The following is a 22117-nucleotide window of genomic DNA, read 5'->3' as shown; positions in this document are numbered from 1 at the left end:
CTCGAAACATGGCCAACCACATGGAGTAGCTTTTCCAAAGGTTAATGTCCTAGGTCATCACCTCTTGTTCCATCACGCGGGCAAGCAGCCTGTTCACATGGGCCATGGAAACATTTTGTCTGCTCGTACTGCCACATAGAAATAACGACTGTTTTCTGAGACCCGACCAAGTTCTTGACGCGAAACTTGGTGCCCCTACGTTACTCCCTCTCTGTTCATTCTTTGGTCCGACGATAAACGACCTATGGTACTTACGTTGCCATCAGCTTCATATTTGAGCTAGCGACTGCGTAGTGTTCAACTTACTTATTATCCTTGAGTTCGGGCATCGTTGGAGCTGCCCCCGCGTGCAAACATGGCAACGTACAGCCTCGGTTTGTTCGAAGGCATCAGGTGAGACAAGCCGAGGTCCAACTGCTCTATGAAACCAACTATGGAATTTTCGAGGGACAGTTATGTAGAGTCGGCCAACAACCGACAGCAGATACAAGCCTGAATTGTGCTATGCCACACGTTTGCCAACAACCAGGTTTGCGTTATCGCATTCCGCGAGACCACGCATTTGGCCCCTGAGCATATTATACGATTGGATGTTTGCCCTTGCAGCAGCCACAACACCTTTTGATCTAACCTCAACTTCGAGAAAGACCCAAGCTTATCATACCCGAAAGCCACCAACGTATTAGCTAGCCTCACAGCACAGTGACACACACTATATAACTATATACAACTATATTTATCTCTCTCTTTATTTTAGTTATGAGTAGTACTCCTTTAAATCTATGGAGGCTAATTGGAGTCTCTTTTCGAATTGGTTGCAAGGCACTTTGAGGCTATAAAATACTGGCGTAGCAACATTGACCCTTCCTCTTCGATTTCTCGGATCGTATACACGATTTTATATAATTTTCACTGGTCACTGGGAACTAACAGGTCGGCTTGATGACATCAATAAGGTCGACACTTTAATACATTTTACGAAGACGGCCACTCTGGGGAAACCATTGATGATGGATATCAATCAGATATGCACCCATCATAACCAGATCCGATGCAAGTGTCGATTTGCTTGCCCACCTCCGGGCGCCGGCTGCAACTAACAGTCGGGGTACCGGAAAACGGTGGGACACTTCAAAGGGCACCTGCACTGGCGGGTATTTGGCCCACTGAAGCATGGGAACTTGCGGGCCCTGGTCCTTCCGCAGGTGGAAGGTGCAGGTGCTGGTGCTTTTTGGTGCTTCACCCCCAGTTCTCTACTGATGCATTCTCGATTGATGGATGCATTGATGCACTTCCCGTCTTGCACTTAAGACATGCTATTGCACATATAGTATTGCCGATCTAGAGTTGCGCTGTCGTCGTCGTCGTCGTCGTGTTGCATCCCCCTCCCCCTCTCTTTTCTCTCAAATAGTCACTCGTTACCTGTAATATACCATCCTCTTTTGCACTGCTTATCGCGACAATATCTTGCTGTACAGTAGTGCCGGCCGGTCTTCAATTGACTCAATTTACTTCCACCACAGCCACCGAAACCACCCCCAATAGGCCGTGTGAAACTCTGTTCTTGGAGGCATGGCCACTACCCGACCCAGCGCAGCTGAGGATGCAGCTCTTCTTGCCTCTCCAACGGGCCAGACTGGATCTGCCCAGCAGCCCGAAACTGGGATCAAGGACGTGCTGGTCCTCGGCCCAGGCGTATCGCTGGCTTTCAAAAGCGATTCCCTCGTGATAAAGGGCAAGTCACAATAACAGGCTAAAGCGTACCGGCCAGCAAGAGAACAACAATCACCTGACTGACCTCGAGCCGAACAGACAAAACCCTTACGAAACGACAACGATCCAAGATCTGTGGCATACCTATCGGCGCGTCGCCCTCCGAGTATGTGGTCCCCTACTACAACGTCCTCTGGGCCGAGCTCCTCGGAAACGCCGTCTTTGTCGACATTGCGACCGTGTCGAAGAAAAACACTCGCCCTCTGAAGCTCACGTTTGCCATCCACGATGTCTCCGAAGCCGCAATCGCCCCATGGATCGAAAAGCTGCTGAACCGTGCATACGGCGGCGCGCAAAGGCGGAAACGAGCGAAGGTGTTGGTCAACCCACACGCCGGTCCGGGAGGCGCGGTCAAGATCTGGAAGAACGAGGTGAAGCCGATTTTCGACTCGGCGCGCATGGCACTTGACGTTGTCCACCACATTCTCCGGGGAGGCAGTTGGCCTCTGCCAAGAGCTCAACGTTGATGAATACGATGTGGTTATTCCCTGCTCTGGCGATGGTTTACCGCACGAAGTTTTCAACGGTCTGGGTAAGCGGCCTGATGCGCGCCGCGCGTTGCAACAGCTTGCTGTTGCGCATATCCTGCGGTAGCGGCAACGGTATGAGCTGTAACCTGAATGGGACATATAACCCCAGTTTGGCTGCTCTGGCTATTGTCAAAGGGGTTCGGACGCCTGTGGATCTTGTGAGTCTCTCACAAGGGGACAACAGAATCCTGAGTTTCTTGAGCCAGTCGCTAGGCATCATCGCGGAGGCCGATCTGGGCACAGAGAACATGCGCTGGATGGGTGCCGCCCGATTCGACGTCGGTGTTGTGCAGAGGATCTTTGCGAAGAAGACTTACCCTTGCGAAATCTCGGTCAAGGTCCAAATGTCAAGCAAAGATGAAATCAAGAGCCATTACAAGAAGGAGCACGAGAGTGTGGACTACACTATGCGCAAGGAGGCCATAGCTAGTGGTCGTGCTGAGTCGACCGAGGATGACTCGATGTCTTGCTCTGCTGAGAGTGGAGATGGTCTTCCGCCCCTGAAATATGGAACCATCAGGGATAAAGTACCGAGTGACTGGGAAACTGTCACGCTCGAGAATCTGGGCAACTTCTACTGCGGAAATGTGAGTTCTACCCATGCATGCCGTCAACTCTGTACTAATGGGATCGCAGATGGCGTGGATGGCACCCAATGCCAATTTCTTCTCCGCGGCCTGCGCCAACGATGGCCTCATGGACCTCGTCACCAACGATGGCAACATATCCGCCCTGAAATATTTGGACCTAATGACCTCCGTTGAATCCGGCCATTTCTTCGACAAGCCCGCTACTTCGTACAAGAAGGTGGTGGCGTACCGCATTACGCCACGCTCGAAGGAGGGCTACATCAGTGTGGATGGCGAACGTGTGCCCTTCGAGCCATTCCAGGCCGAAGTACACCAAGGCCTCGCCACGGTGCTTTCCAAGAACGGAAAGTACGAGGCCCCTGGACCTATGGGCTGGGAGAAGGCCGATGTGGCAGCTAAGGACACGGTTGCGGCGGCGCCCTAGTACCATCGCTTTCGACAAGGTGTTCGTATGCCTTTTGCTGTTGCAAGGCTAAGAAGAATTAGAAAGAGAAGGACGTAAGATGAGATACCCATATAGAACATGCTTAACAGAAGACGTTTCTTGTTTTCACCAAGCCTGTACTTATACCTCCTTATTTTAATAGGTTTACATCTTCTATACATAGTATTGTTGAGAATAGCGTTGTAAACATATTATAATACAAGATCGGAAAAGTGTGTCGCATTTGCATGAATATCTAGACCTCGTGACCTGGAACTCCTGAAACTCCTGACCCAAAAGAATAGCCAGCCGATACTCTATAATGTATGTTCCGGCAATAATCAGTCGTCGAAGCCACCCCAGCCATCTTTTTCTGCGGCATCCTTGGTCTCCTCACCGTCCTCTCCCATCTCCTCGTCCTCGGCCGTCTTCTCATTCCAGGGTAGCCGCTCGTCCGCGAGGCCCTCCTTGGCCCTCGCGCGGCAGGGCTTGCTGGGGCTCTTGATCTGGTTCTCGACAACGGCCTTGACGCCCTCGAGCAACTGGGCGTCGTCCTCGGTGGCGTCCTCGCCCGTCATGCCCGCGCGCTCCACCTCGTCGACCCAGATGTCCAGGACGTGCAGCCGGAGGCCGACCGAGACCTTGGCGAGGTCGCCCATCTCCTCGATGGGCCACTCCCGCAGGAGCGCCAGCATGGCCTCTGCCCTAGTTTCCTTGTTGTTCTTGCAGTTCTTGCTGCTCTTACTGCTGCTATTCTTCTTGCTGCTCCCGCTGCCGCCCTCGCGCGCCCAGGCGAAGCTGGCGCCCAGCACCCGACGCACGAGCAGCATGAACTTCTCCATGCGCAGCACGTCGATGCCCGTCCACTCGCGACTCAGCGTCTCCCAGAAGGCGCGCAGGAAGGGCACGACGGCGTCGTCGGGCAGGATGCCGACGAGCGCGGCCAGCTCGGCGCACAGGTTCTGCTGAGGGATCGGCCGGTCCGCCATCCAGAGCGCGTAGAACAGGCCCTTCCAGAGCTTCAGGTGGTCGAGGGCGACAGGGTCCGGGCCGTCGTCGACGCCGTCAGGAAGGTGCGCAGGGTCGTCAGGGCTTCGGTGCGGACTTTGCGTTCTGTTTGGGGGAGGTCTCTGCATTAGCTTTTTCGTTTCTCTTGAAATAAATGGTTCGTAAGAGAGCTACGTTTCTCTGGCCGATATAACAACCGAGAACTTACCGCTCGAGGCGAGGTTTTTTATGAAGGGCATATTCCTCTCGTCGGCGGCCATTTTGATGGTTGGACGGATTGACCGAAAAGAAGAAGGATTGATGGCTTGTCCCGGGATATTTGTTCTTCGGTTGGAGAGATACTGTCGGAATCGAGGCTCTTCGCAGTTGGTGTCCCTTTTTCAGAAATTGCTTTGCCTAGAATTGGTATTGGTCCTTCGCGATTCACTGTTCGTGCTTCTCTGGTTGCAGTCACTAACAATATTTTGCTGCGATATGCATCTCAAAAAATTTTGCCCCGCTTAGCCAGATGTACGGAACCTTTTCCGCGACCACGACCTTCTAGCCATACTGGGCTTTATATGCATCTTTATCTTTACAGACACCTTTATCACTTGAATCTGGGCTCAAATCAATTTACCTACTTTTGTGACCAACTATCCAGAGTGATCAAAAGTTGTTTCGTATTCCTGTTATAATGGTAACCTACTGTCTCTCTTGAAAGATGAATGTTGCGCTTTTGCATAGCGGGGTCATATCACTCCGCTCACCTAAGTATGATACCCACCAAAGTAACATCCCCAAGCTGTATGCGAAGCCAAAAAGCTCTTCCTTTTGCAGACGTAATACAGGCTGCTATAAGCATTAATCCTAACATCAATGAGATAAGGCAAGATGGCCGAGCGGTCTAAGGCGCTACGTTCAGGAAAACCTTCGTGGTTCACCGAGCATCGTAGTCAAGAAATTGGCGTGGGTTCGAATCCCACTCTTGTCATAACTTTTCTTTTTCCTGAATGCATGTGATGAAATATCAAATTATCTTTTTGCAGCATTTTTCTTTCTTTCTCTTTTGCTTTCCTCTTTAGCATTTCTCTTTATCCATTGATTATGTAGGTGGTATTTGTTTTGTACACACTTGCATATTGGTGATTTTAAGAACGTCTGAACCCATGGGGTTGTCGCCATGATGGCAGCTCTACGAGTTTACCAAATGGCGCAGCATCCCCGGATATTCGTGTTTCTTCGGACACCGACTTTTGTTTACCACCTTCAGGTCTCTTGACAACTCCACTTGTACCAAATGTGAAAGAAATATGTCATGCCTTTCAACCGAAATTCGGTACACAATGGTCTTTGCAGCTCTGTTAGGTGGGAGGGGGCCTCAATGGATATCAATGAAAGGTCTTGTAAAATCCCCTCCTGTGGCCAAAACACGACCTGCATGGCCTTTATAACCTATAAGAAAGACCCATTTTCCATTATTGGCGATACTATATGCCAGGCATGCGAGATCGAGAATCAATCAAGCCACAAACAAGCCAGTAACAAGTATGTCGAGGAAAGCGGTCCAGGCTTGGCTGGAAGAGGTTGAGGAAGCCTTCCTTGACACACATGGGGAGCCGCCGCCGCCCATTCCCACACGAAATCCGCTTCGATTACGCAAAACGCAAGGTACCATCTCCGCGTCATCAAACGTTAAGTCGTCAGACGAAAAGCAAATGCCGCAAGAGTCAACAGAAGCCCCGACTGACCACTCAAGCACCAAGGTCAAACATTCGGACAGACTTCGTTCTACAGCCAAGTAGACATAGCAAAGTCAAACAAGAATAACACATCTGCTGAGACTCGAGGGCACAAGGAACAAGACCATACCTCCTCAAAATTGGCTATAATATTGACAGGATGTAATGGCATGAACTGGTAAAGCAGGAAATTCCCTTCATCAACCTACGCACGCTCATCTCTTCCAAAACTCGTGATCTGTAAAGGCAGTTGTCAGTGGCCCCATAATCTCTAGTCCTTATTTCTATATACACTAAACTAACCACACAAAGTCCGTTATATTATCCCCTGTAGCAGCCATCCCTGGCCCTGGGGACGATCGATTGATGATGCCAGTCTCTCGGGCATAGTTGATGGCCTTGAACACGCTCTGGTTGATGCTCTCTACCAGGTGGAGTCGATACTCCACCGCCTGGTAGGAGCTGGCCTACTCTCCCAGCCTTGCAGGCACTAAAGAGAATCAACATCTCCAGCGAAAGTAGAGGTCAAGGCTTCAGGAGTGTGCTTCATCGTAGACCGAATGAGAGTTTACATTACGTAACGCGCAGCGACTCAAACTGGGATAGCCAAAGGTGAAAGTGAAGCTTTGGCCTAGTATGAATCTATAGGATTAACAGTAGAGGATCATCCGATCGAATGATAATATGATATTCATGGTATGTACATGTGTTATCAACAAGGAAGGCTACTACAATTCCACCGAGTAAGAACCATATCCCGCCATGGACTGCAGACTTCATCTCCCAATCCATCCAAGACTCTCTCACTTCTTCGACAAGAGATAGATCTCGCCCTCGGCGCTGTTGTCGCTGCCGACGAACAGGCCGCGGCCCCGCGGGTCCCACGAGGCCGCCGTCAGCCGGAAGCAGTTGCTCATGGTGAGCCCGTTGGCGGTGCAGCCGGCCGGGTTCTGGGCCGAGAAGATGTCGGTGTAGCCCGTGGTGCTGTCGGCGGCGGCGACGGGGTCGTAGGCGCCCTCGCTCGTCTTGGTGAAGGGGATCTGGATCACCTTGAAGCCCGTCGGCGGCTGCCGGTCCCAGCTGCCGTGGAAGGTGACGTACATGTTGGTCGCGTTGGCGTCGAACGCGTTCCAGATGGGCGCGCTGTGCGCCATGAAGGACAGGCGCGGCGGCACCGCCGTCTTGTCGCAGTCGGCGTCCTTGTACGTGTTGTTGGGCGTCAGCACGAAGTGGCTGCCCGTCTTCAGCGCCGTGTTGTCGGTGAAGGCCGACTTGTCCCACACGCTGAAGCAGGTCGGGTAGCCGTACCAGGCGTTGCGGGTGGTGAGCGGATCTCCGACTGGGCACAGATAAGGCGTTAGACCGTACGCAGACCGGAATGTGGAGGATGGAGGAGTAAAACAGTCACTCACAGTAGTTCAGTTTCTCTGCTGGGTTGTTGATGTGAATATCCTTTGCCTGGCCATTTACCGTTCGTCTGATGTCCTACACGCACTCCAGTTAGTGAAAGTAGTCGTTCAAATACGCCTGTTCACTTACGTCGCCGCTGTTCTCAACGCCCCTGTACAACATACGTGTAAGTAAAGGCTCGTCACGTCTCGGCCAGGACCGGGTAGATGTGTGTATGTACTTACCAAACCATGCCATTCGGGTCTGTAATGAAACCAATTTCGTTCCGCAGTCCGTAGGCAACCACCTCTCCTCCGGTGTTGTAGCTGTATCCATTGGCAGGAACTTTGCTCATGTCGAAGATCTTGATGATGGCTCTACCACTAGCCATGTTCAGAGCCTGCTGGTCCAGGTTCGCCGTGCTTCCGGTCTGCAACAGCACCATGTTGGGCTGCGACGGCACGACCAGCAAGTTGCGCGTGGAGTGAATCCCCGAGACCATGCCAGTTACAACGGTCTTCTGGCCGCTCACCTGGCGGGTGGCCGGGTCGTACGCCCACTGGTACGCCATGCGCTCGGTGCTGGCGTAGAGGGTCTTGCCGTCCGGCGTGATGGCGAGGCCGTGGTTGAGCTGGCTCAGGGCGATCAGCGTGCTGCTGCTGTTGATGCACCCATTGGCGCCGAAGGTATGCACCGAGATGCCCTTGCCGCTCTCGGAGACGAGCATCTGGCCGAGGGGGTCCCAGACAATCGTCCGGACCCCCCGCAGGTTGCCGGCCACCTTGACGACGCTCCATCCCGACGCCAGAGTATGGGCGTATCTCATCGCGGAGACGCCGCTACAGGTGGTCGGCAAAGGCAAAGGATCGAGCTGTGCTTGGACCTGCCCTACCCATGTTGTTAGCCGGGTTCTCACCAAGGAGGACCTGAAAAAGGCAATGCTTGTCACTTACCAACCCCTGTCAGGAGTAGCGCCACCGCGCTGAGAACTGTCTTGATCAGAATCATTTTGAACACCCACGTCGTGAACAATTAAAGCAGCTTGTGACAGTTGTATGACTTTCTGGATTCTACTAGATCAGAGTTCCGGGTGAGGATTGGATGAGGTGATATAGTGAGCCCATCCAGAGCTAAGCCGGAACTGTCTGCCCCGTTATGACATGCTTGAACTCGAAAGTACATGGTATTTGATTGCTAAGAGTGGTGTTATCCGGCAGAGCCTTTGTATCTCAACTGACACGGCCGGCAAGTCGCTAAACGGCCCTTTAAATTAGACCTATATTACCCCTGGTGAAGCGGGGTGGGGGATGCCGGCATTTGGGGTTCCTCGTGGTTGCAATCTATACGCAACACCCAATTGGCCGGGTTGATTTGATTTGGCAGGATCTTACCCTCTTATTCCTATCTTGGCGCCAGTGTCGTAGTGCCTGACTTGATTCTGATGCAACCATTCGCCCCTTTTCTCCGTACTGCTCAGACAGGCAACGAGGGATAAATTACACATGACCCAGTTGGCAGCTCTGCATGGCACATGGTTGTGCAGCAGACGTCGGACTTAACTTAGATTGGGAAATAGCTCCTGTCCTTGAGGCAAAGCTGTATAGTCACCACTCAAACCGAGATTGTGCCCAGAGCCGCCAGAGTCGTGTATAGTAACAACATGTGAGACTATATTATCTCGCCATTCCCTGTTGAGACGTTAAAACGACACATTGTGCTGCCAAAACGTCGGGTTACAATATAAACATGATATCGAATGCAATAGAAGTTCTATTTCTCTGTTTTGTGTGGGCTGTCCTGTAGAATGTGACGTTCGACCGTGATTAGGAAATATACCGAAGTTCAAGCTGTTCGATATTCCTTTCAGATCGAACTTGGTTTAGACGTATTCAACAATCAGAATATCGTCGAAATACTCTTGGGTATCATCCTACCCCCTGTGATGATACTCTGGATTTGTTATTTGATATCAAAACTTTCATGACAAACTCAAGAGCGGGCGTTTCGAACATTACATGTCTAGGTATATTTAAGTCCACCCCGAGATGGGTACCCTTTTTTCAGCACTATGGGATGGTTGTAATCAAAATTATATAAAGACTCCAATAAAAAGGCGTAATAAAACTAAGACTTGATCTCCCCCTTTCCATATTGTTTACAAGATTTATGTGAATGTTCTCCTGTAAAAGTATCCCCAAAGCCGTAGTGGTAAACACTATATATCTCTTTCAGAGTTGATATGATCGAGCAGTCTTTCCCGTTGCCTCTCCTTACCTGGCCAGCATCCGCAAGCGCCTGCCAGCTTCTCCGGATGTAGAATATGACCTCTCCGTATATAAACGAACAAAGTGTAGCAGCAACTCGCCGCAGTAACCGCACCGACGGAAGCGAGAGCCGGGATCATGAACTGCTGCGGGCGGAAAAACATGATCGTTAAGGCGTAAGAAAGTAGCTCAAATGCATTCTGCATGGCCGCCTCGACGGACGAAAAGGTGCCTCTGATGTCCGCCTCGACCTCCTGATGATCAGATGTGATGTATCAGCTGTTCTGTTGTTTGACTTATGCGGTTTTCATGATGGGAACTTACCTCTTGCACAATAATTTGCGTACAGAGATCAAATCCTCTCAGGCCTACCCGGCTCAGAACTGTGCCGCCGACCATACCGCTTGCCGCGATAACAGGGTCGTCATCGCGATATGCCATAAAAACAGTCATACCGGTTACCAGCATGGTGATGTGCACGGTACTGAACCACAGCCCTGCTCGGACAGGGCCGACCGAGCTCATCAGCCACGGGGCTACCCAGGTGGCCAGCACTTCAAACACGACGCTCAGAGTCCTCGCGGCGCCGACCCGGGTCGAATCGTAGCCCGAGCCGAGCAAGAAGGTGACCATCTGACCACCGAAGCTGAGAACGGTAAGGTAGAGCAGGGCGCAAGCCATGGAAGGAAGGAGAGCACAATGGCAGAAGTACAGGCGGAAGTCTGCGACGGACTTGCTGAACATGGCTTGGACGCGACTCCAGTGTGGTAGGGCACAGTTCTCGGCCCTGTCGGCATTATTTGGCCCATCTGGCCTGCTGAGCTGCGGCCCGTTCTTGGGAATTTGAAGCCCGTCCACCTCATGATAGACTCGTGCGATGGCGAAGTATTCGAAAACGACAGACATGAGGCTCATACCTAGATTGACCCAAATCGCGAACTCTGTCGATATTCCTACCAGTAAGGCGATGAAAAGAGGTCCAAGTAGCTTGCAGAGGAGATCGATGCGCCGCATTTGGGCATTCAGGGATCTCAGAACCGCTTCGTCGTTGTCAGCTATAACGACTACCTGTGGATGAGGCATACCCAGCTTTTAGCTTTCAATACTCGACGTGGAAGAAGGAGAAGTTTCGGACTCTGCTCCGGAATACGCACCCAATCCTTCTCTACTGAAATCAGATTCAAGGTGGAACACAGCTTCTCGACACAAGCCAGGAAGGCCAGGAGGGCCAGCAAACCCGCCTTCCCTTGAGATTCCAGTGGTCCGCGCTTGACAAGGAAGCCAAATATACCACAAGATAGAGCCACGGCAAGGCGCTGGCCGGCAATGGAGACCCTGACGACCTGCAGACGGTCGCCACTGTCGATGTACTGCCCCATGGCAGGCGCGAAGACTATCGCGGCCAACCCTCGAGTGATGGCATAGATGGACATGGGCAACAGCGTGCCGGGGAAGATGGTGGCGAGATAGAGGACGGCGCCGAACTCGAAGAGGCGCGAGTTCCATGCCGACAGCGTATGCGACACATACAGGGCCCGGACAATGCTTGGGGGGATCTCTCCTTGTTGGCGGCGCTGCGTCTGGGCCCCATCATCGCTCGCCTCCTCAATCCCGAGTAGTGGTGACTGCTCGTTGGCCATGACCGATTATATCAGAAGCTTATTCCGAGAGAAAACTATCCATTTGATTCTCTTGTGCCTTTCCTCGTTGAGGGCGAGGAATGTTGGAAACGTTGGAAGTCAGAAAGCCCCGCAGTGGATCAGGCCATGTATAGTGGAAAGCACGCTGCAACCTCATATTCCTCCTGTAAAGATAGGTCCGTGACGGGCTGTGACCTACACGCATCGAAACAGCAATAAATCACTAACCTGAATCGTCGAGTCATTCAGCGCATGATTTGAATTACTTCATATGTATTGAAGAGCATGACGGGGGTAAACTTGCCCTTTATACGTATAAGGAACTAGACTAATAACGTACACTGGAAACCCTCGGTCTGCATCCATATAAGCACACGTTCTCTCCTCGTCCTCTTCATGGCCAAAACGTCAGTTTCATGGACCTAGTTGTACACACAGCACATCGCTCTTGTGCTTGCTCATATCGGTGAACTTGCCGACTAACGCCATACATCCCCCTGGCTCTCCAAGAGAACCTCCATGACCCCCTTTCCAACCACCCCTCCTCCTGATGACTCCTTGAGCTCGGCACTGCCGCTACTGCTGCCACTGGCAATGCTACACAGTCTTGTCGTGTTCACCACTGCCGCCCATGAGTTGAAACCATCATGGAAGTGGCACCCGTCACTGAAGCTGCACCCAAACGCCAGCGGCACTTGGACGGCGTGCGTGACGCGCGTGTGGCGACACTGGCCCTCCTTGGTGCAGGCCCATCCGCAGATCATGTGCTTGCCCTTCATGCTGCTGGTCCGGCCTCCGTTGCCCGAAGACGGTTTCAGGTCGTCGACAGGGTGGCCGCACCTGTACACGAAGGTGAGGCAGATGCAGTAGTTGGCCTGGTACGGGACAGGAGACTGGTAGCTGGTGGTGGTGGTCTGAGCCTGGATTGTTGGAGACGCCGTGCTTTTGTGGGTGAAATAGTCGTCGTCAGGGTTGGTCACATCCAGACGCGGCGTACAAGGTGACGGCAATGGTGATCCCAACCTGGTCGGGGTCGGGGACGGGGGAGGCGACCGCTGAGGCGCCGAGACGGAGCGCTTCAACGACTGCTGTGCCACGTCCGAAACGGTCCGCAAGAGCGAGCGCGACGAGACTTGTCGTCGATGGGCGACGCTTGGGGATGGAAGGTGCAAGGATCCGGTGAGGTGCTTGCCGAAGATCACTGAAGAGGGCGATGACACCGAGGTGGTAGGACTGCCTGAGCCATAGTTGGAGGACGACTTCGGCGGGAGATTCTCTGCATGTTTGGTGTACTGCTGCGGGTGTCCGAACTCGATACGTACAGGACGACTCAGCCGACCAACCAGGGCGCAGCAGGCTGGGTGGTTGGTGCAATAGGTTGTCTTGAGGGCAGAAATGCAGCCCTGATCATCGAATTCAAGGAGAACTTCGCACATGCTGGGCGAATATTTCCAGTGCGGGCACACAGGATCAGGTGGTCATAAATGAGTGCGACTTCGAGTCTTTTGCGCCTGGACGTTTCAAGTCGGCTTGAGGTAAAATCGGTAGGATGAAATGTGTCGCGATGCTTATATGTTGTGCTGGTTGAAGCCAACCGGCAAAGAGTAAAGTCGTTGTATGCCAATGATTCATGTGGTTTTGAGCAAACACTTCGGGAAATACCAAAGACTTTGCTGTGTACAAGCTGGGGAAGGATTGAACCGCTTTTGTGGCATGTCAATATGTGAGTCTTGCTTCTCTCTTGGTGAACTTCAAATGAGTTGGTTCAACTGTTATGACCCATTGCGCCAATGAAATATCTCCCACACTTGTCACTTGGGCATCACAGTCTCCTTCCCCCCTCTTTTCATCTCAGAATGGATAAGTGATAAACATGATGTTGAGAAATATGGGTATCGCGTCTATTCTAACATGGGCGTGATGTGATGGTAAACTCATACAGATCATCAGGACTTAGCTACGGAATAGTCTCAAGCCCGCCTCCTCAGCAGTGACACCGCCCATTTCCTCATCCTCGGAAACCGCGTCTTCATCCAACACATTCTCGACTTGTTGCCCGAAGAGCGTACCAAATAGGCGATCAATGGCGGAGGGTTCCCATTGCCTGCGGTCTTCTGGCGCCATGAACTCTTGAAGCTTTTCGTGGACGTTGAACCTCATCTTCCTTCCCTTGCTTGCCTTCGTGTCGACTTGCTTCTTGGTCTTGGCCTCCTTCACAGCTGCGTACCGAAGCGTAGCTGTTCCAGTGGGAGCAGACGCATCAGCGGTACGCTGGTCAACGAGCTCTTTCAAAAGAAGCTGGTAGAAATCAGCATCGTCGTAGATATCTGGATCCTCGGTCACCTTCTTTGCGACCTGAGCAGGCGCACAAGAACGCGGTGTACGCGTGCGCTTGACAAGCCTCTCAGTACCTTCGGGATCTTGCATCTTTTGCTCCAACCAGGCGGTCAGGGATTGTTGACCCTTGGACTGCTTGTTCCCGAAGCTATGCTGGGCAGCAGGATCCATGCGTGCTTTCTTGACCTTTTCATCCCAGTTTTGAAGGACATTCTTTCGGCGAACAAGACCCTTCGCCTCCATGTCTTGCATCTTCTCCCAGATGTCCTGGCTTGAATCACTCGGCTCAAATGTCCGCTTTCGCTTCTGGCCAGCACCAGGTTGCATGTCCGTACGGAATGCGTCAATGGCATTCCACAGCTTGATCGCAGCCGCCTCAGCAGCCTCATATGGCTCGTTTTGATCATCGGAAGGATCCACTGTCGGTATCGTATTGGAAGCGACGATAGCCTTCTGGAGGCGTATCCGAATGTTAAGAGCCGCATCAAAAGCCTTGCGTTGCTGGCGAACAGCCAGACCTTTTGCCACATCCTTCTGCATAGAATCCACGAGCGAGCCGGTAACGCCGCTCTTTCCATCGGTCTTCATCTCCAATTTGGCAAACTCCTTTTCGAGCTTTGATTTCTTTTTGGGCGCTTCCTCAGCGCTCTCGTCAGAATCTTCGGCATCTTCTTGGTCCTCGCCATCGGTAATGTCTTCCGACTCGCTATCGTCGATGAAGCCGTCCATATCATCATCGGAATCCTCCTCCTCGTCATCTTCAACCTCGTCATCGTCGTCTTCTCCTCCAAGCCTTTCTCCCTCCTCCGACAGCTCGGCCTCGTCATCGAGAAAATCGGCGGCGGTAGGCCTGGTTACCCTCTTCCCCTTGACTGGCATGGGTTGCGAGCTGCCCCGGAATGTGTATCCCAATTTGGAAAAGTTTTCCTCGTCGGTCTCGCCAAAGGCCTCGTCGCTGTCAATCTCGGCATCTTCGCCCCCCTGCTCCTTTTGATTCCGCTCCAGATCGGCGTCGTCCGGATCGACAAATTCCTCCCCGTCCGAGTCGTCCTCTTCGGAATCACTATCTTCGTGCCCGTTAAGAAGGTCTTCGAGGGCATCCTCGTAGTCTTCTGACCCGGAGCCTTCGGACGATTGTTCCAGGGCGTCGCGGCTGACGCGGGTACCACGGTATTCAGGGCCGAGCTTGACGTCTTGCTTGCGCCTGAGCTTGGACTTGCCTACCGGTGCGTAGTGTTCGGTGCCGGCGTTCTCGTCAACGCTTGCATCATCGCTACCGCTGTCTTCGTTGTCTGTGGCAGGAGCATCTTCTGGGTCGTAGTCTGTCGCAAGGTACCGTTAGCTAGGAAGCTTACACAAGGAAATGATTTGCGCGTGGTGGCATGTAGTAACTCACCCTTTGCGGGTTTTTCTTCCCAATCTTCGAACTGTTTCGCTCTACCCTTTGTTTTCGACATTTTTACAGCGTTGTCCTTCCCAATGGCAAATCGTTGGCTGGACCAGAAGAAAGTTGGTTCATTACCTAGCTACGATCATGCCCCACTACCTTATTGTACAAAATCCTCTCGAGAAATTTTGTCGGCAACAGGCGGCAGAAACTTTTAGCTGGACATGCATGGCACTAAAACAGCAGGGGTAGGTGCAAGATTTATGGGCGTCAGTGGGCCCCCGAAGTTACCTGAGCTTGGAGCCTCAGAGCCTCAATGATGAAGAAACGAAGGTGATCCTTGTAAAGACACAATCTCAACTGCACCCGATATTGGCGATTACTTTGCTTGTATAGTACTGTGCTCGCTTCCGTATTCTGATATCCTCTGGACTCTATGGTAATCCCTTCGATTAATAGGCTTTCTGAGTGCTTGACCCAGTCCGAGCCGCCAATATGAGTTCCAAGTTCGGCGCATCTCGCTTCTTTCATACGCTAAGAGCGCTTCAACATGAGAATCCCCTTGTAAGGTCACTGCCAGCCTACTAGTACCTAATTACCTCTTGGCTGATATCAGACGTAGGGACTACCACGTACTGGTTCAATCCCACGGATGCAGAGAGGCTTGCCAGAGCGGCGCCCCATCAAAGATGTCAAAAAAGTAGTGGCAGTGTCGTCTGCGAAGGGGGGTGTAGCAAAAGCACAGTAGCAGGTACTCACTCTGAAGCCCAATACTGTAAATATGTACTGATGACAATACTAAAGCAAATCTATCCTTGGCACTGGCTCGGCAAGGCCACCGTACCGGCATACTGGATACGGATATCTTCGGGCCTTCAATCCCGACTTTGTTCAACCTGTCCGAGGAGCCGCGGCTATCATCGAGTGAGCAGCAATCATCGTGTTTCTTTTTTCTTTTCTTATGCACATCTCGAGAAATGAGGGTCTGATTAGCTGAGCAGATAACCAACTTATTCCCCTGTCTAATTATGGAGTGAAGACCATGTCTATGGGCTACCTCGTAGGAGAGGATGCCCCAGTGGTCTGGCGCGGGCTGATGGTCATGAAAGCATTACAGCAGCTATTACACGAGGTTGAGTGGGGTGGCCTCGATGTTTTAGTCCTCGATCTGCCCCCCGAACAGGAGATACACAATTGAGTGTGACCCAGCAGATAGTTCTCGACGGTAAGTTGCCCTACATGGGCAGGCAGTGCTCCCTGTATCGTCCTGGCTAATATTCAACAGGTTCCATAATTGTCACCACACCTCACACACTGGCGGTAAAGGACGCAGTCAAAGGCATCAACATGTTTAAGAAGGTGAACGTCCCCATCCTGGGGATGATTCAAAATATGTCGCTCTTCAACTGCCCTCACTGCCACCATGACACTGCAGTGTTCGGTTCAAATGAGAGAGTCCACACAGTGTGCAGCGAGCACAATATAGACATCTTGGGCAACATCCCTTTACATCAGAGCATAGGAGACGATGGGGATAGAGGTAAACCCACAGTTGTTGCGGAGCCTGATAGCGCAAGGGCAGCGGCATTCATGCAGATTGCCAACAAGATCAGTGTGCAAATAGGCTTATAAGGTTGTACCAATAGTGTAAGAGATAGGGACTAGGATTGGGATACGGGATGTGTGTGGTGCGCTGGCATACTCAGATGCGCCCTGGACTTCAGGAGTATGCCTAACTTGATGGATCAGGTATTGCACAAAGCAAATAAACACATCCGTGTAGAAAGCGGATGAAAAGCCTGTGATCACAACAGTTTAGCGTGTCAACTTGGCACAAACAGTATTGAATCAAATTGACCTCTGTTTCGCTATCTTAGCTGGTGCTGGAAGGACACATGCCAGTGTCCTTCTCGGGAGAAGTGACCAAATGATCCGTCTTGCTCGCAGACCATGTTAGCATCCATCAAAGAAACACGCAAAAAATCAAGAATAAGGAAGGGGAGCAAATCCTAAAATTCCATTCCATGCCAACGCCGCTCAACGCCCAATTATCTAGACTACCCTTTGTACAAACGGCATATGCATATATGCAAAGGCTACCTGCAGGCAGCGTTAGTCGTTTAATCCAATTCTTCATTCGCTTGGTAAATATGGCGGCTCCTGGTGGGATCTTTGCGCATGGCCTGTCCCGAGCCAGTAAAGCCAACTGTTTAATCTGTTAGCAGACTGCCATTGCTGAACGAGCTGAGGACTAGAATCTTGGCCTACCTCTACCATGTTCACCATCAGGTGTCCGGAACATGCTGTCCTTCTTGGTTTTGTGGCCCTTGGCAAATTTAGACTTGGAGTTGAACTCTTGCCACTTGTTCTTGCCAGCTTCGAGTTCCTTGGTTGCCTTGATCTTCTTGAACTTGGGCTTCGCATCATCGGCCGGCTTCTCAGCTGCTTCGCGGTTCTTCTGAGCTAGTTCGGGGTTGATACTAGCAGCTGCCGAAATGACACCCGGAGCAGGGTTCGACGGTGGTGGAGTCGCTGAGGGCGCGGCAAACGGCGTGCTGCTCTGAACGGGAGTCCCGTCGGCCTTGCGTTTCTGGGCGATGGGTCGGATATCCTTGGACCGTAGCTGCTCGATCGTATCATAACTCTTGAACTTGACGATGTAGATGGGATCGGTCGATGAACCAGTGATTGATGTGATGCGTGCGGTGTAGAAACCTTTGTCGCCCGAAACCCACTTTGCCGTGACAGTGTCGTTGACCTTGTAGTTGACGGGGCCAGCTTCGACATCCTTCTCCTCGGCTGCAGGCGTGGCCTTCTTGAATGCGGGATGGTTCTCACGCGACCATTTCTCTTGGGCGGGTGGTGGAGAGGGCGCCTTGGACTTTGGCGGAGGTGCTGCTTTCGCAGGCTTTAGTTCAGCAAGGGTCTCGTTCAAGAGGTTGAGCGCATCGTCTAACTCAGATTTCAGAGCGAGAAGCTCGGCATTGCCAGGGTCTTCTTTGAGCCCTGCGTTTACAAAATCGACCTGGAGTACGCAACAGTCAGTTGGTGATCAAGAGCAAACGTCAAACAGGCCATGATATGGGGTTTGCTGGGCGGCACTGACCTGCTCTTGGTATTGTTTGATGTCATCTTGAATGCTTGCGATATCAGCCATCGTGACGGTCAAGGCGTAGAATTCCGAACGTCGCAAAGAATGAATCGATTATTTGGAACAGATTATGCGAAGCCCTCTGAACGTAATATGAAGTATGTTGGTTGGAGATTCGGTGGTGGATTCAATCAGTTCGGTCGGGATGATGGGTAGTGGCGTTCTGAGGTTGCTTGGAGCTGGTCCGCAGTCCACTAAACCTTTCATGCCCCTCGGTCTGGAAAAAAACGCCCGCTAAAAGAGACACCCCGATTAATGCATATGCACGGAGTACTTACCTTATTTGGAGATTATTGTCCTAATGGGATATCACCCCCTATCTTCTATAAACACCACGACATGGCCTGATAATTCTATCTCCAGTAGTAAACTTACTAAACCAGACTGATCTTTCCTGTGTCATCGTTATTATGTTATTGGATGAGCCCTCGGAGGTTTCTGTCAGCTTGATTTGGAATCAACCTACAATCTCTGTGATTTTTCCAATCTCATTATGTGCAAGTGGTTGCGAATCGAACAAAGAGGACTCATGAAGGGCTTGAAAAAAATTGTTTGTTTGAGAGATAATATCATAGAAGACAAGTTTGTTATGTAGTAAGTACAATCGTCCCTTGAAGTCTCAGTCACCTTCTGCCCACCGATAACTAAGTGATAGTTGGTGGTATGAAATGTACAGTCAAGGCGACTGTCATGCCGGTGTTCACTTCATCGTAAAAGTCTTGAGAATAGAAAACATTTTACTAGATACCTAATGCCCGCATCTACTGAGAGAGGTGACAGTCGATAAAATACAGGCCGCCAAACCGAATGTGGCCCTTAGCGATAATGCTCGTAGAAAACAAAGCATAATATGTTCATAACTGATGATATTTGGTAGGATTTACTAGTATAACAGATCATGAGTCACGAGCAAATGCGTAGTCAAGTATGTGTAAGTATATGTTTGTTAGTATATTTGCTTAATTCAGGGGTGAGGTAAAACAAGACCGGCCACGGCAAAGGTCATTGGCTGCACCAACATATAGAAAAACTACTACCCATATGAAATAACTACTTATATCTGTGAATCTCCTAGAAACCCAGCTTCTGCCAGTATAGAGTTCAATTAAGTGAGTGTAGCTACTCAGTGATCAGTCCCGCTTGGCTAACACTGGAGGCAACACCATCCAGTGCCTACTCAGTCATATAACCCCCTTCACTTTCTTTCGGTCCTTCATAGAGGCAACAACAATGACTGGCCTATCCCGTAACACAGCTCCGTGTGCCCCTTGAGCTTTATCCCTTTCCATGCCTTCCACACGGTAAAAGACCCCCGAGTAGGTATGTCGGCCCCGTAGACACACTTACCTCTCTCTCTCACCTTGACGATACCCATTTAAGCATTCTAATTGAATATTACCTTGATCGGTGCTTGCTCCGCTTAACGGTTGAATCACTTTAAAAACACCATTCATGTCATCACAGCATTTAATCCCAAAACCGAAAACACCATTCAATATTAACACAGCATTCAATGCCAAACTCTGTAGATAAAAGCACCTCTGTTTCCTTTCTATTTCTGTTAAACCGACTTTCCTTTCTATCCCACGCGGCGATTTCCATCCACCAGCACCCGCATTACAGGATCATCACATCACTCCTTCATTGCTGCTTCATATTCATGGCTACTGCTTAACAGTGTACGCACTGGACATAGCACACTGGAATAAACCGAATTGCAACGCACAACATTCTTCGCTTCACAGCTACCAACAGGCTCAAAATGGTCAGTATTTTCCGGCAGTTCATGATAACAAACGCAGTGTTTACTAACATATATCGAACTTAGGCTTCATCTTCGGCCACAGCCCCTAATGCTAGAGTGAACCTTCTCGCCGTTGTCCCGTCCAAGGGCATGTCTTACGGCGCTACGGGAACGGTCACCCACAAGAAGACCGCTGATGCCGCCATTCTCGCCGCCCTGAAGGCCGCCTGCACAGACCGCTCCTCGTACACCAAGCTAATGGAGGGTGACCTGACCGCGTTCAAGAGGGACGTGGACGCGATGCTCGGCGAGGTTTTCAGCAAGGCCGCCAGTGGACCCCTAGTTACGAACCTGCTGATGAGAAACGACGGCATGGATTTTCTGACCGAGCTACAAGCCCATTTCATCTGGGCCAATGACCTGGACGAGACCGCCTTCTGCGAATTCTTCAGCAGCCTCGTGAAGGCCCACCAGAAGTGGGACGAGGAAACCGCTTTGACCCTTCAGCTGGTCAGAAACGATTACAGCAAGACATCCACAGAGATCGCCAGCTTCCTCAAGATGATTGGCAAGAACGCCTGGGCCGGCCTGGACGCCGAGGTTGAGCTCCTGAAGGTCACGGACGGTTAGGAACAGCAAAAGCGACCCTAGCTAAGTTTCTGCTGAAAGGCGCGCCGATCGGTAGCCGATCGCCGTGGATGAGAAAGAACGAGCTCAAGAAATCATGAAGAAGCAATGAGATAATAGAGATAGAAGATGGCTTTCTAAACCGCTAATTCTCTCTCCAAAACATGCCGATCCTGTTCCTAAATACATGAACTGTGATCCGTTCAAAACCCATAATTTGATTTCACTTGGGTGAAAACCGGTGGGATCTACACAGACGTGGTATAGATCCTACTTCAGTGAACATGATGACTGCCCGGTATCCAACAATCGCTTATACAGGGTTATCAAAGAAACCCTCGACATGGGAGAGCAATCCAACTGGTCGCAAGTCGAAGTAATGGAAACCGACTCGTTCCCATCAGTCATCGACCTGGAGGCGCTGAGGATAAACGGTGATGCCGACAGAGGCCTTAGGAGCATGCCCATCACGATTAAAGCAGCCTTGGTGAGCGCACGATTAGAATGGATCATGGAGAAACCAAACGAACAAGCAATCCCCTGGTTCTGGCGCCCTTACTACCGTCATCAGTCGGCAACCCTACAAGACGACCAGCTGCTCTAACTCTAACACATATTCTACCCATATAAAGGCGAAATGGATGCAAAGGATAACGAATGGGAAACGTGGGCAATCGACGAAATGGCGCATCGCAAAATTATCAACAAGAAACGAGGCCGAAGACAGCCCCCAAGATACAACGAGGAGCGCCCGAGCCTCGGCGGTCCCGCATGGCGACCAAGAAAACTACCAACAAGCCAGCGGTACCATCGTATATGCCGCGAATGTTCGCTCCTTCCACCCATCAAAGCCGTGGCCTAGGCTCGACATACAACGCCTCCGCAGTCGCGATGACCACCCCCTCGCAATCCATAACCGCCTCGAACACGAGCCGCTTCGCGGGCTTATCCTGCCTCGACTTAGTCTGACCAAGATCCGCATGTGCGACAGCTTGCCGGCGCCGCTGCCCGCCTCAGGCTCGATGCGGAGCGGCGCACGGTACCGTATGTCAGTGACGACGTCACGACGGGCGGCGGCTTCATCACGGCGGCCCCGGCCCCCTCTGTGCCGAGCTTGATGATGAAGGCGAGGTCGAAGATGCCGGCCAGGAAGGCCCCGTGGGCCATACCCTGGAACCCCGTGACGCCGGCGCCGGCCGCGAGGAACACGCTGACTTCGTCGATCGGCTGCTTGCTTCGTGGCGGGCCGCCATCTCGCATCGCCGCGGCAGCCAGGAGATGCGCAATGGTATCAGGCGTGTTCAGTGTTTTGAGAAAGAACAAGTCGGAGCTAAGCGCCGTGCCGCCTTCGGCAGCGGCCCCAGATGGCGGCCGTATAATAGGTAGGACCCATAGGTTGTCCCTGTCGAGATGTTTCGCGCACCAGGGGACAGCGCGGAAGTATTCGAGCTCTGCGGCAACCCTTGCGTCCATTGCGTTGATTCAGAGCGCGTGGACACCTGAAATTTCCTATGATTTTTATGGATGTAAAG

General features: G+C 51.6%; 9 protein-coding genes across 9 annotated transcripts; 3 read left to right on the top strand and 6 right to left on the bottom strand.

Moving 5' to 3' along the window:
- Nucleotides 1–1572: 1572 nt before the first annotated feature.
- Nucleotides 1573–3317, top strand: PG994_005713 (diacylglycerol kinase catalytic domain-containing protein; the record flags this gene model as incomplete). The annotated part of the gene is made up of 4 exons (XM_066857122.1): nucleotides 1573–1739; nucleotides 1805–2144; nucleotides 2213–2890; nucleotides 2940–3317. The coding sequence occupies 4 exons, from the start codon at nucleotides 1573–1575 to the stop codon at nucleotides 3315–3317; spliced, it is 1563 nt and encodes a 520-aa protein (XP_066716391.1).
- Nucleotides 3318–3658: 341 nt separating this feature from the next.
- Nucleotides 3659–4585, bottom strand: PG994_005712 (ribosomal RNA-processing protein 1; the record flags this gene model as incomplete). The annotated part of the gene is made up of 2 exons (XM_066857121.1): nucleotides 3659–4430; nucleotides 4500–4585. The coding sequence occupies 2 exons, from the start codon at nucleotides 4583–4585 to the stop codon at nucleotides 3659–3661; spliced, it is 858 nt and encodes a 285-aa protein (XP_066716390.1).
- A 2264-nt stretch (nucleotides 4586–6849) lies between these two features.
- PG994_005711 (uncharacterized protein) lies at nucleotides 6850–8261 on the bottom strand (the record flags this gene model as incomplete). Its single annotated transcript, XM_066857120.1, has 4 exons — nucleotides 6850–7385; nucleotides 7459–7531; nucleotides 7586–7607; nucleotides 7681–8261. The coding sequence occupies 4 exons, from the start codon at nucleotides 8259–8261 to the stop codon at nucleotides 6850–6852; spliced, it is 1212 nt and encodes a 403-aa protein (XP_066716389.1).
- Nucleotides 8262–9650: 1389 nt separating this feature from the next.
- PG994_005710 (Ferroporti-1) lies at nucleotides 9651–11339 on the bottom strand (the record flags this gene model as incomplete). The annotated part of the gene is made up of 3 exons (XM_066857119.1): nucleotides 9651–9953; nucleotides 10024–10767; nucleotides 10854–11339. 3 exons carry the CDS (start codon nucleotides 11337–11339, stop codon nucleotides 9651–9653), a joined length of 1533 nt encoding a protein of 510 aa, XP_066716388.1.
- Nucleotides 11340–11986: 647 nt separating this feature from the next.
- On the top strand, nucleotides 11987–12343 carry PG994_005709 (uncharacterized protein; the record flags this gene model as incomplete). The annotated part of the gene is made up of 1 exon (XM_066857118.1): nucleotides 11987–12343. The coding sequence occupies one exon, from the start codon at nucleotides 11987–11989 to the stop codon at nucleotides 12341–12343; it is 357 nt and encodes a 118-aa protein (XP_066716387.1).
- Nucleotides 12344–13292: 949 nt separating this feature from the next.
- PG994_005708 (uncharacterized protein) lies at nucleotides 13293–15133 on the bottom strand (the record flags this gene model as incomplete). The annotated part of the gene is made up of 2 exons (XM_066857117.1): nucleotides 13293–14998; nucleotides 15073–15133. 2 exons carry the CDS (start codon nucleotides 15131–15133, stop codon nucleotides 13293–13295), a joined length of 1767 nt encoding a protein of 588 aa, XP_066716386.1.
- A 2050-nt stretch (nucleotides 15134–17183) lies between these two features.
- On the bottom strand, nucleotides 17184–18220 carry PG994_005707 (uncharacterized protein; the record flags this gene model as incomplete). The annotated part of the gene is made up of 3 exons (XM_066857116.1): nucleotides 17184–17269; nucleotides 17332–18088; nucleotides 18170–18220. The coding sequence occupies 3 exons, from the start codon at nucleotides 18218–18220 to the stop codon at nucleotides 17184–17186; spliced, it is 894 nt and encodes a 297-aa protein (XP_066716385.1).
- Nucleotides 18221–19976: 1756 nt separating this feature from the next.
- On the top strand, nucleotides 19977–20588 carry PG994_005706 (uncharacterized protein; the record flags this gene model as incomplete). The annotated part of the gene is made up of 2 exons (XM_066857115.1): nucleotides 19977–19979; nucleotides 20043–20588. The coding sequence occupies 2 exons, from the start codon at nucleotides 19977–19979 to the stop codon at nucleotides 20586–20588; spliced, it is 549 nt and encodes a 182-aa protein (XP_066716384.1).
- Nucleotides 20589–21545: 957 nt separating this feature from the next.
- PG994_005705 (HotDog domain-containing protein) lies at nucleotides 21546–22058 on the bottom strand (the record flags this gene model as incomplete). The annotated part of the gene is made up of 1 exon (XM_066857114.1): nucleotides 21546–22058. The coding sequence occupies one exon, from the start codon at nucleotides 22056–22058 to the stop codon at nucleotides 21546–21548; it is 513 nt and encodes a 170-aa protein (XP_066716383.1).
- Between the last annotated feature and the right edge of the window lie 59 nt (nucleotides 22059–22117).

This window comes from Apiospora phragmitis (genome assembly GCF_038363925.1).
Source record: "Apiospora phragmitis strain CBS 135458 chromosome Unknown utg000006l:1.0-5683423.0:1.0-5690449.0, whole genome shotgun sequence".
In the NCBI taxonomy this organism is placed as follows: Eukaryota; Fungi; Ascomycota; class Sordariomycetes; order Amphisphaeriales; family Apiosporaceae; genus Apiospora; species Apiospora phragmitis.
The sequence above is the reverse complement of the archived record's forward strand: the minus strand, read 5'-3'. Positions and strand labels throughout refer to the sequence as shown.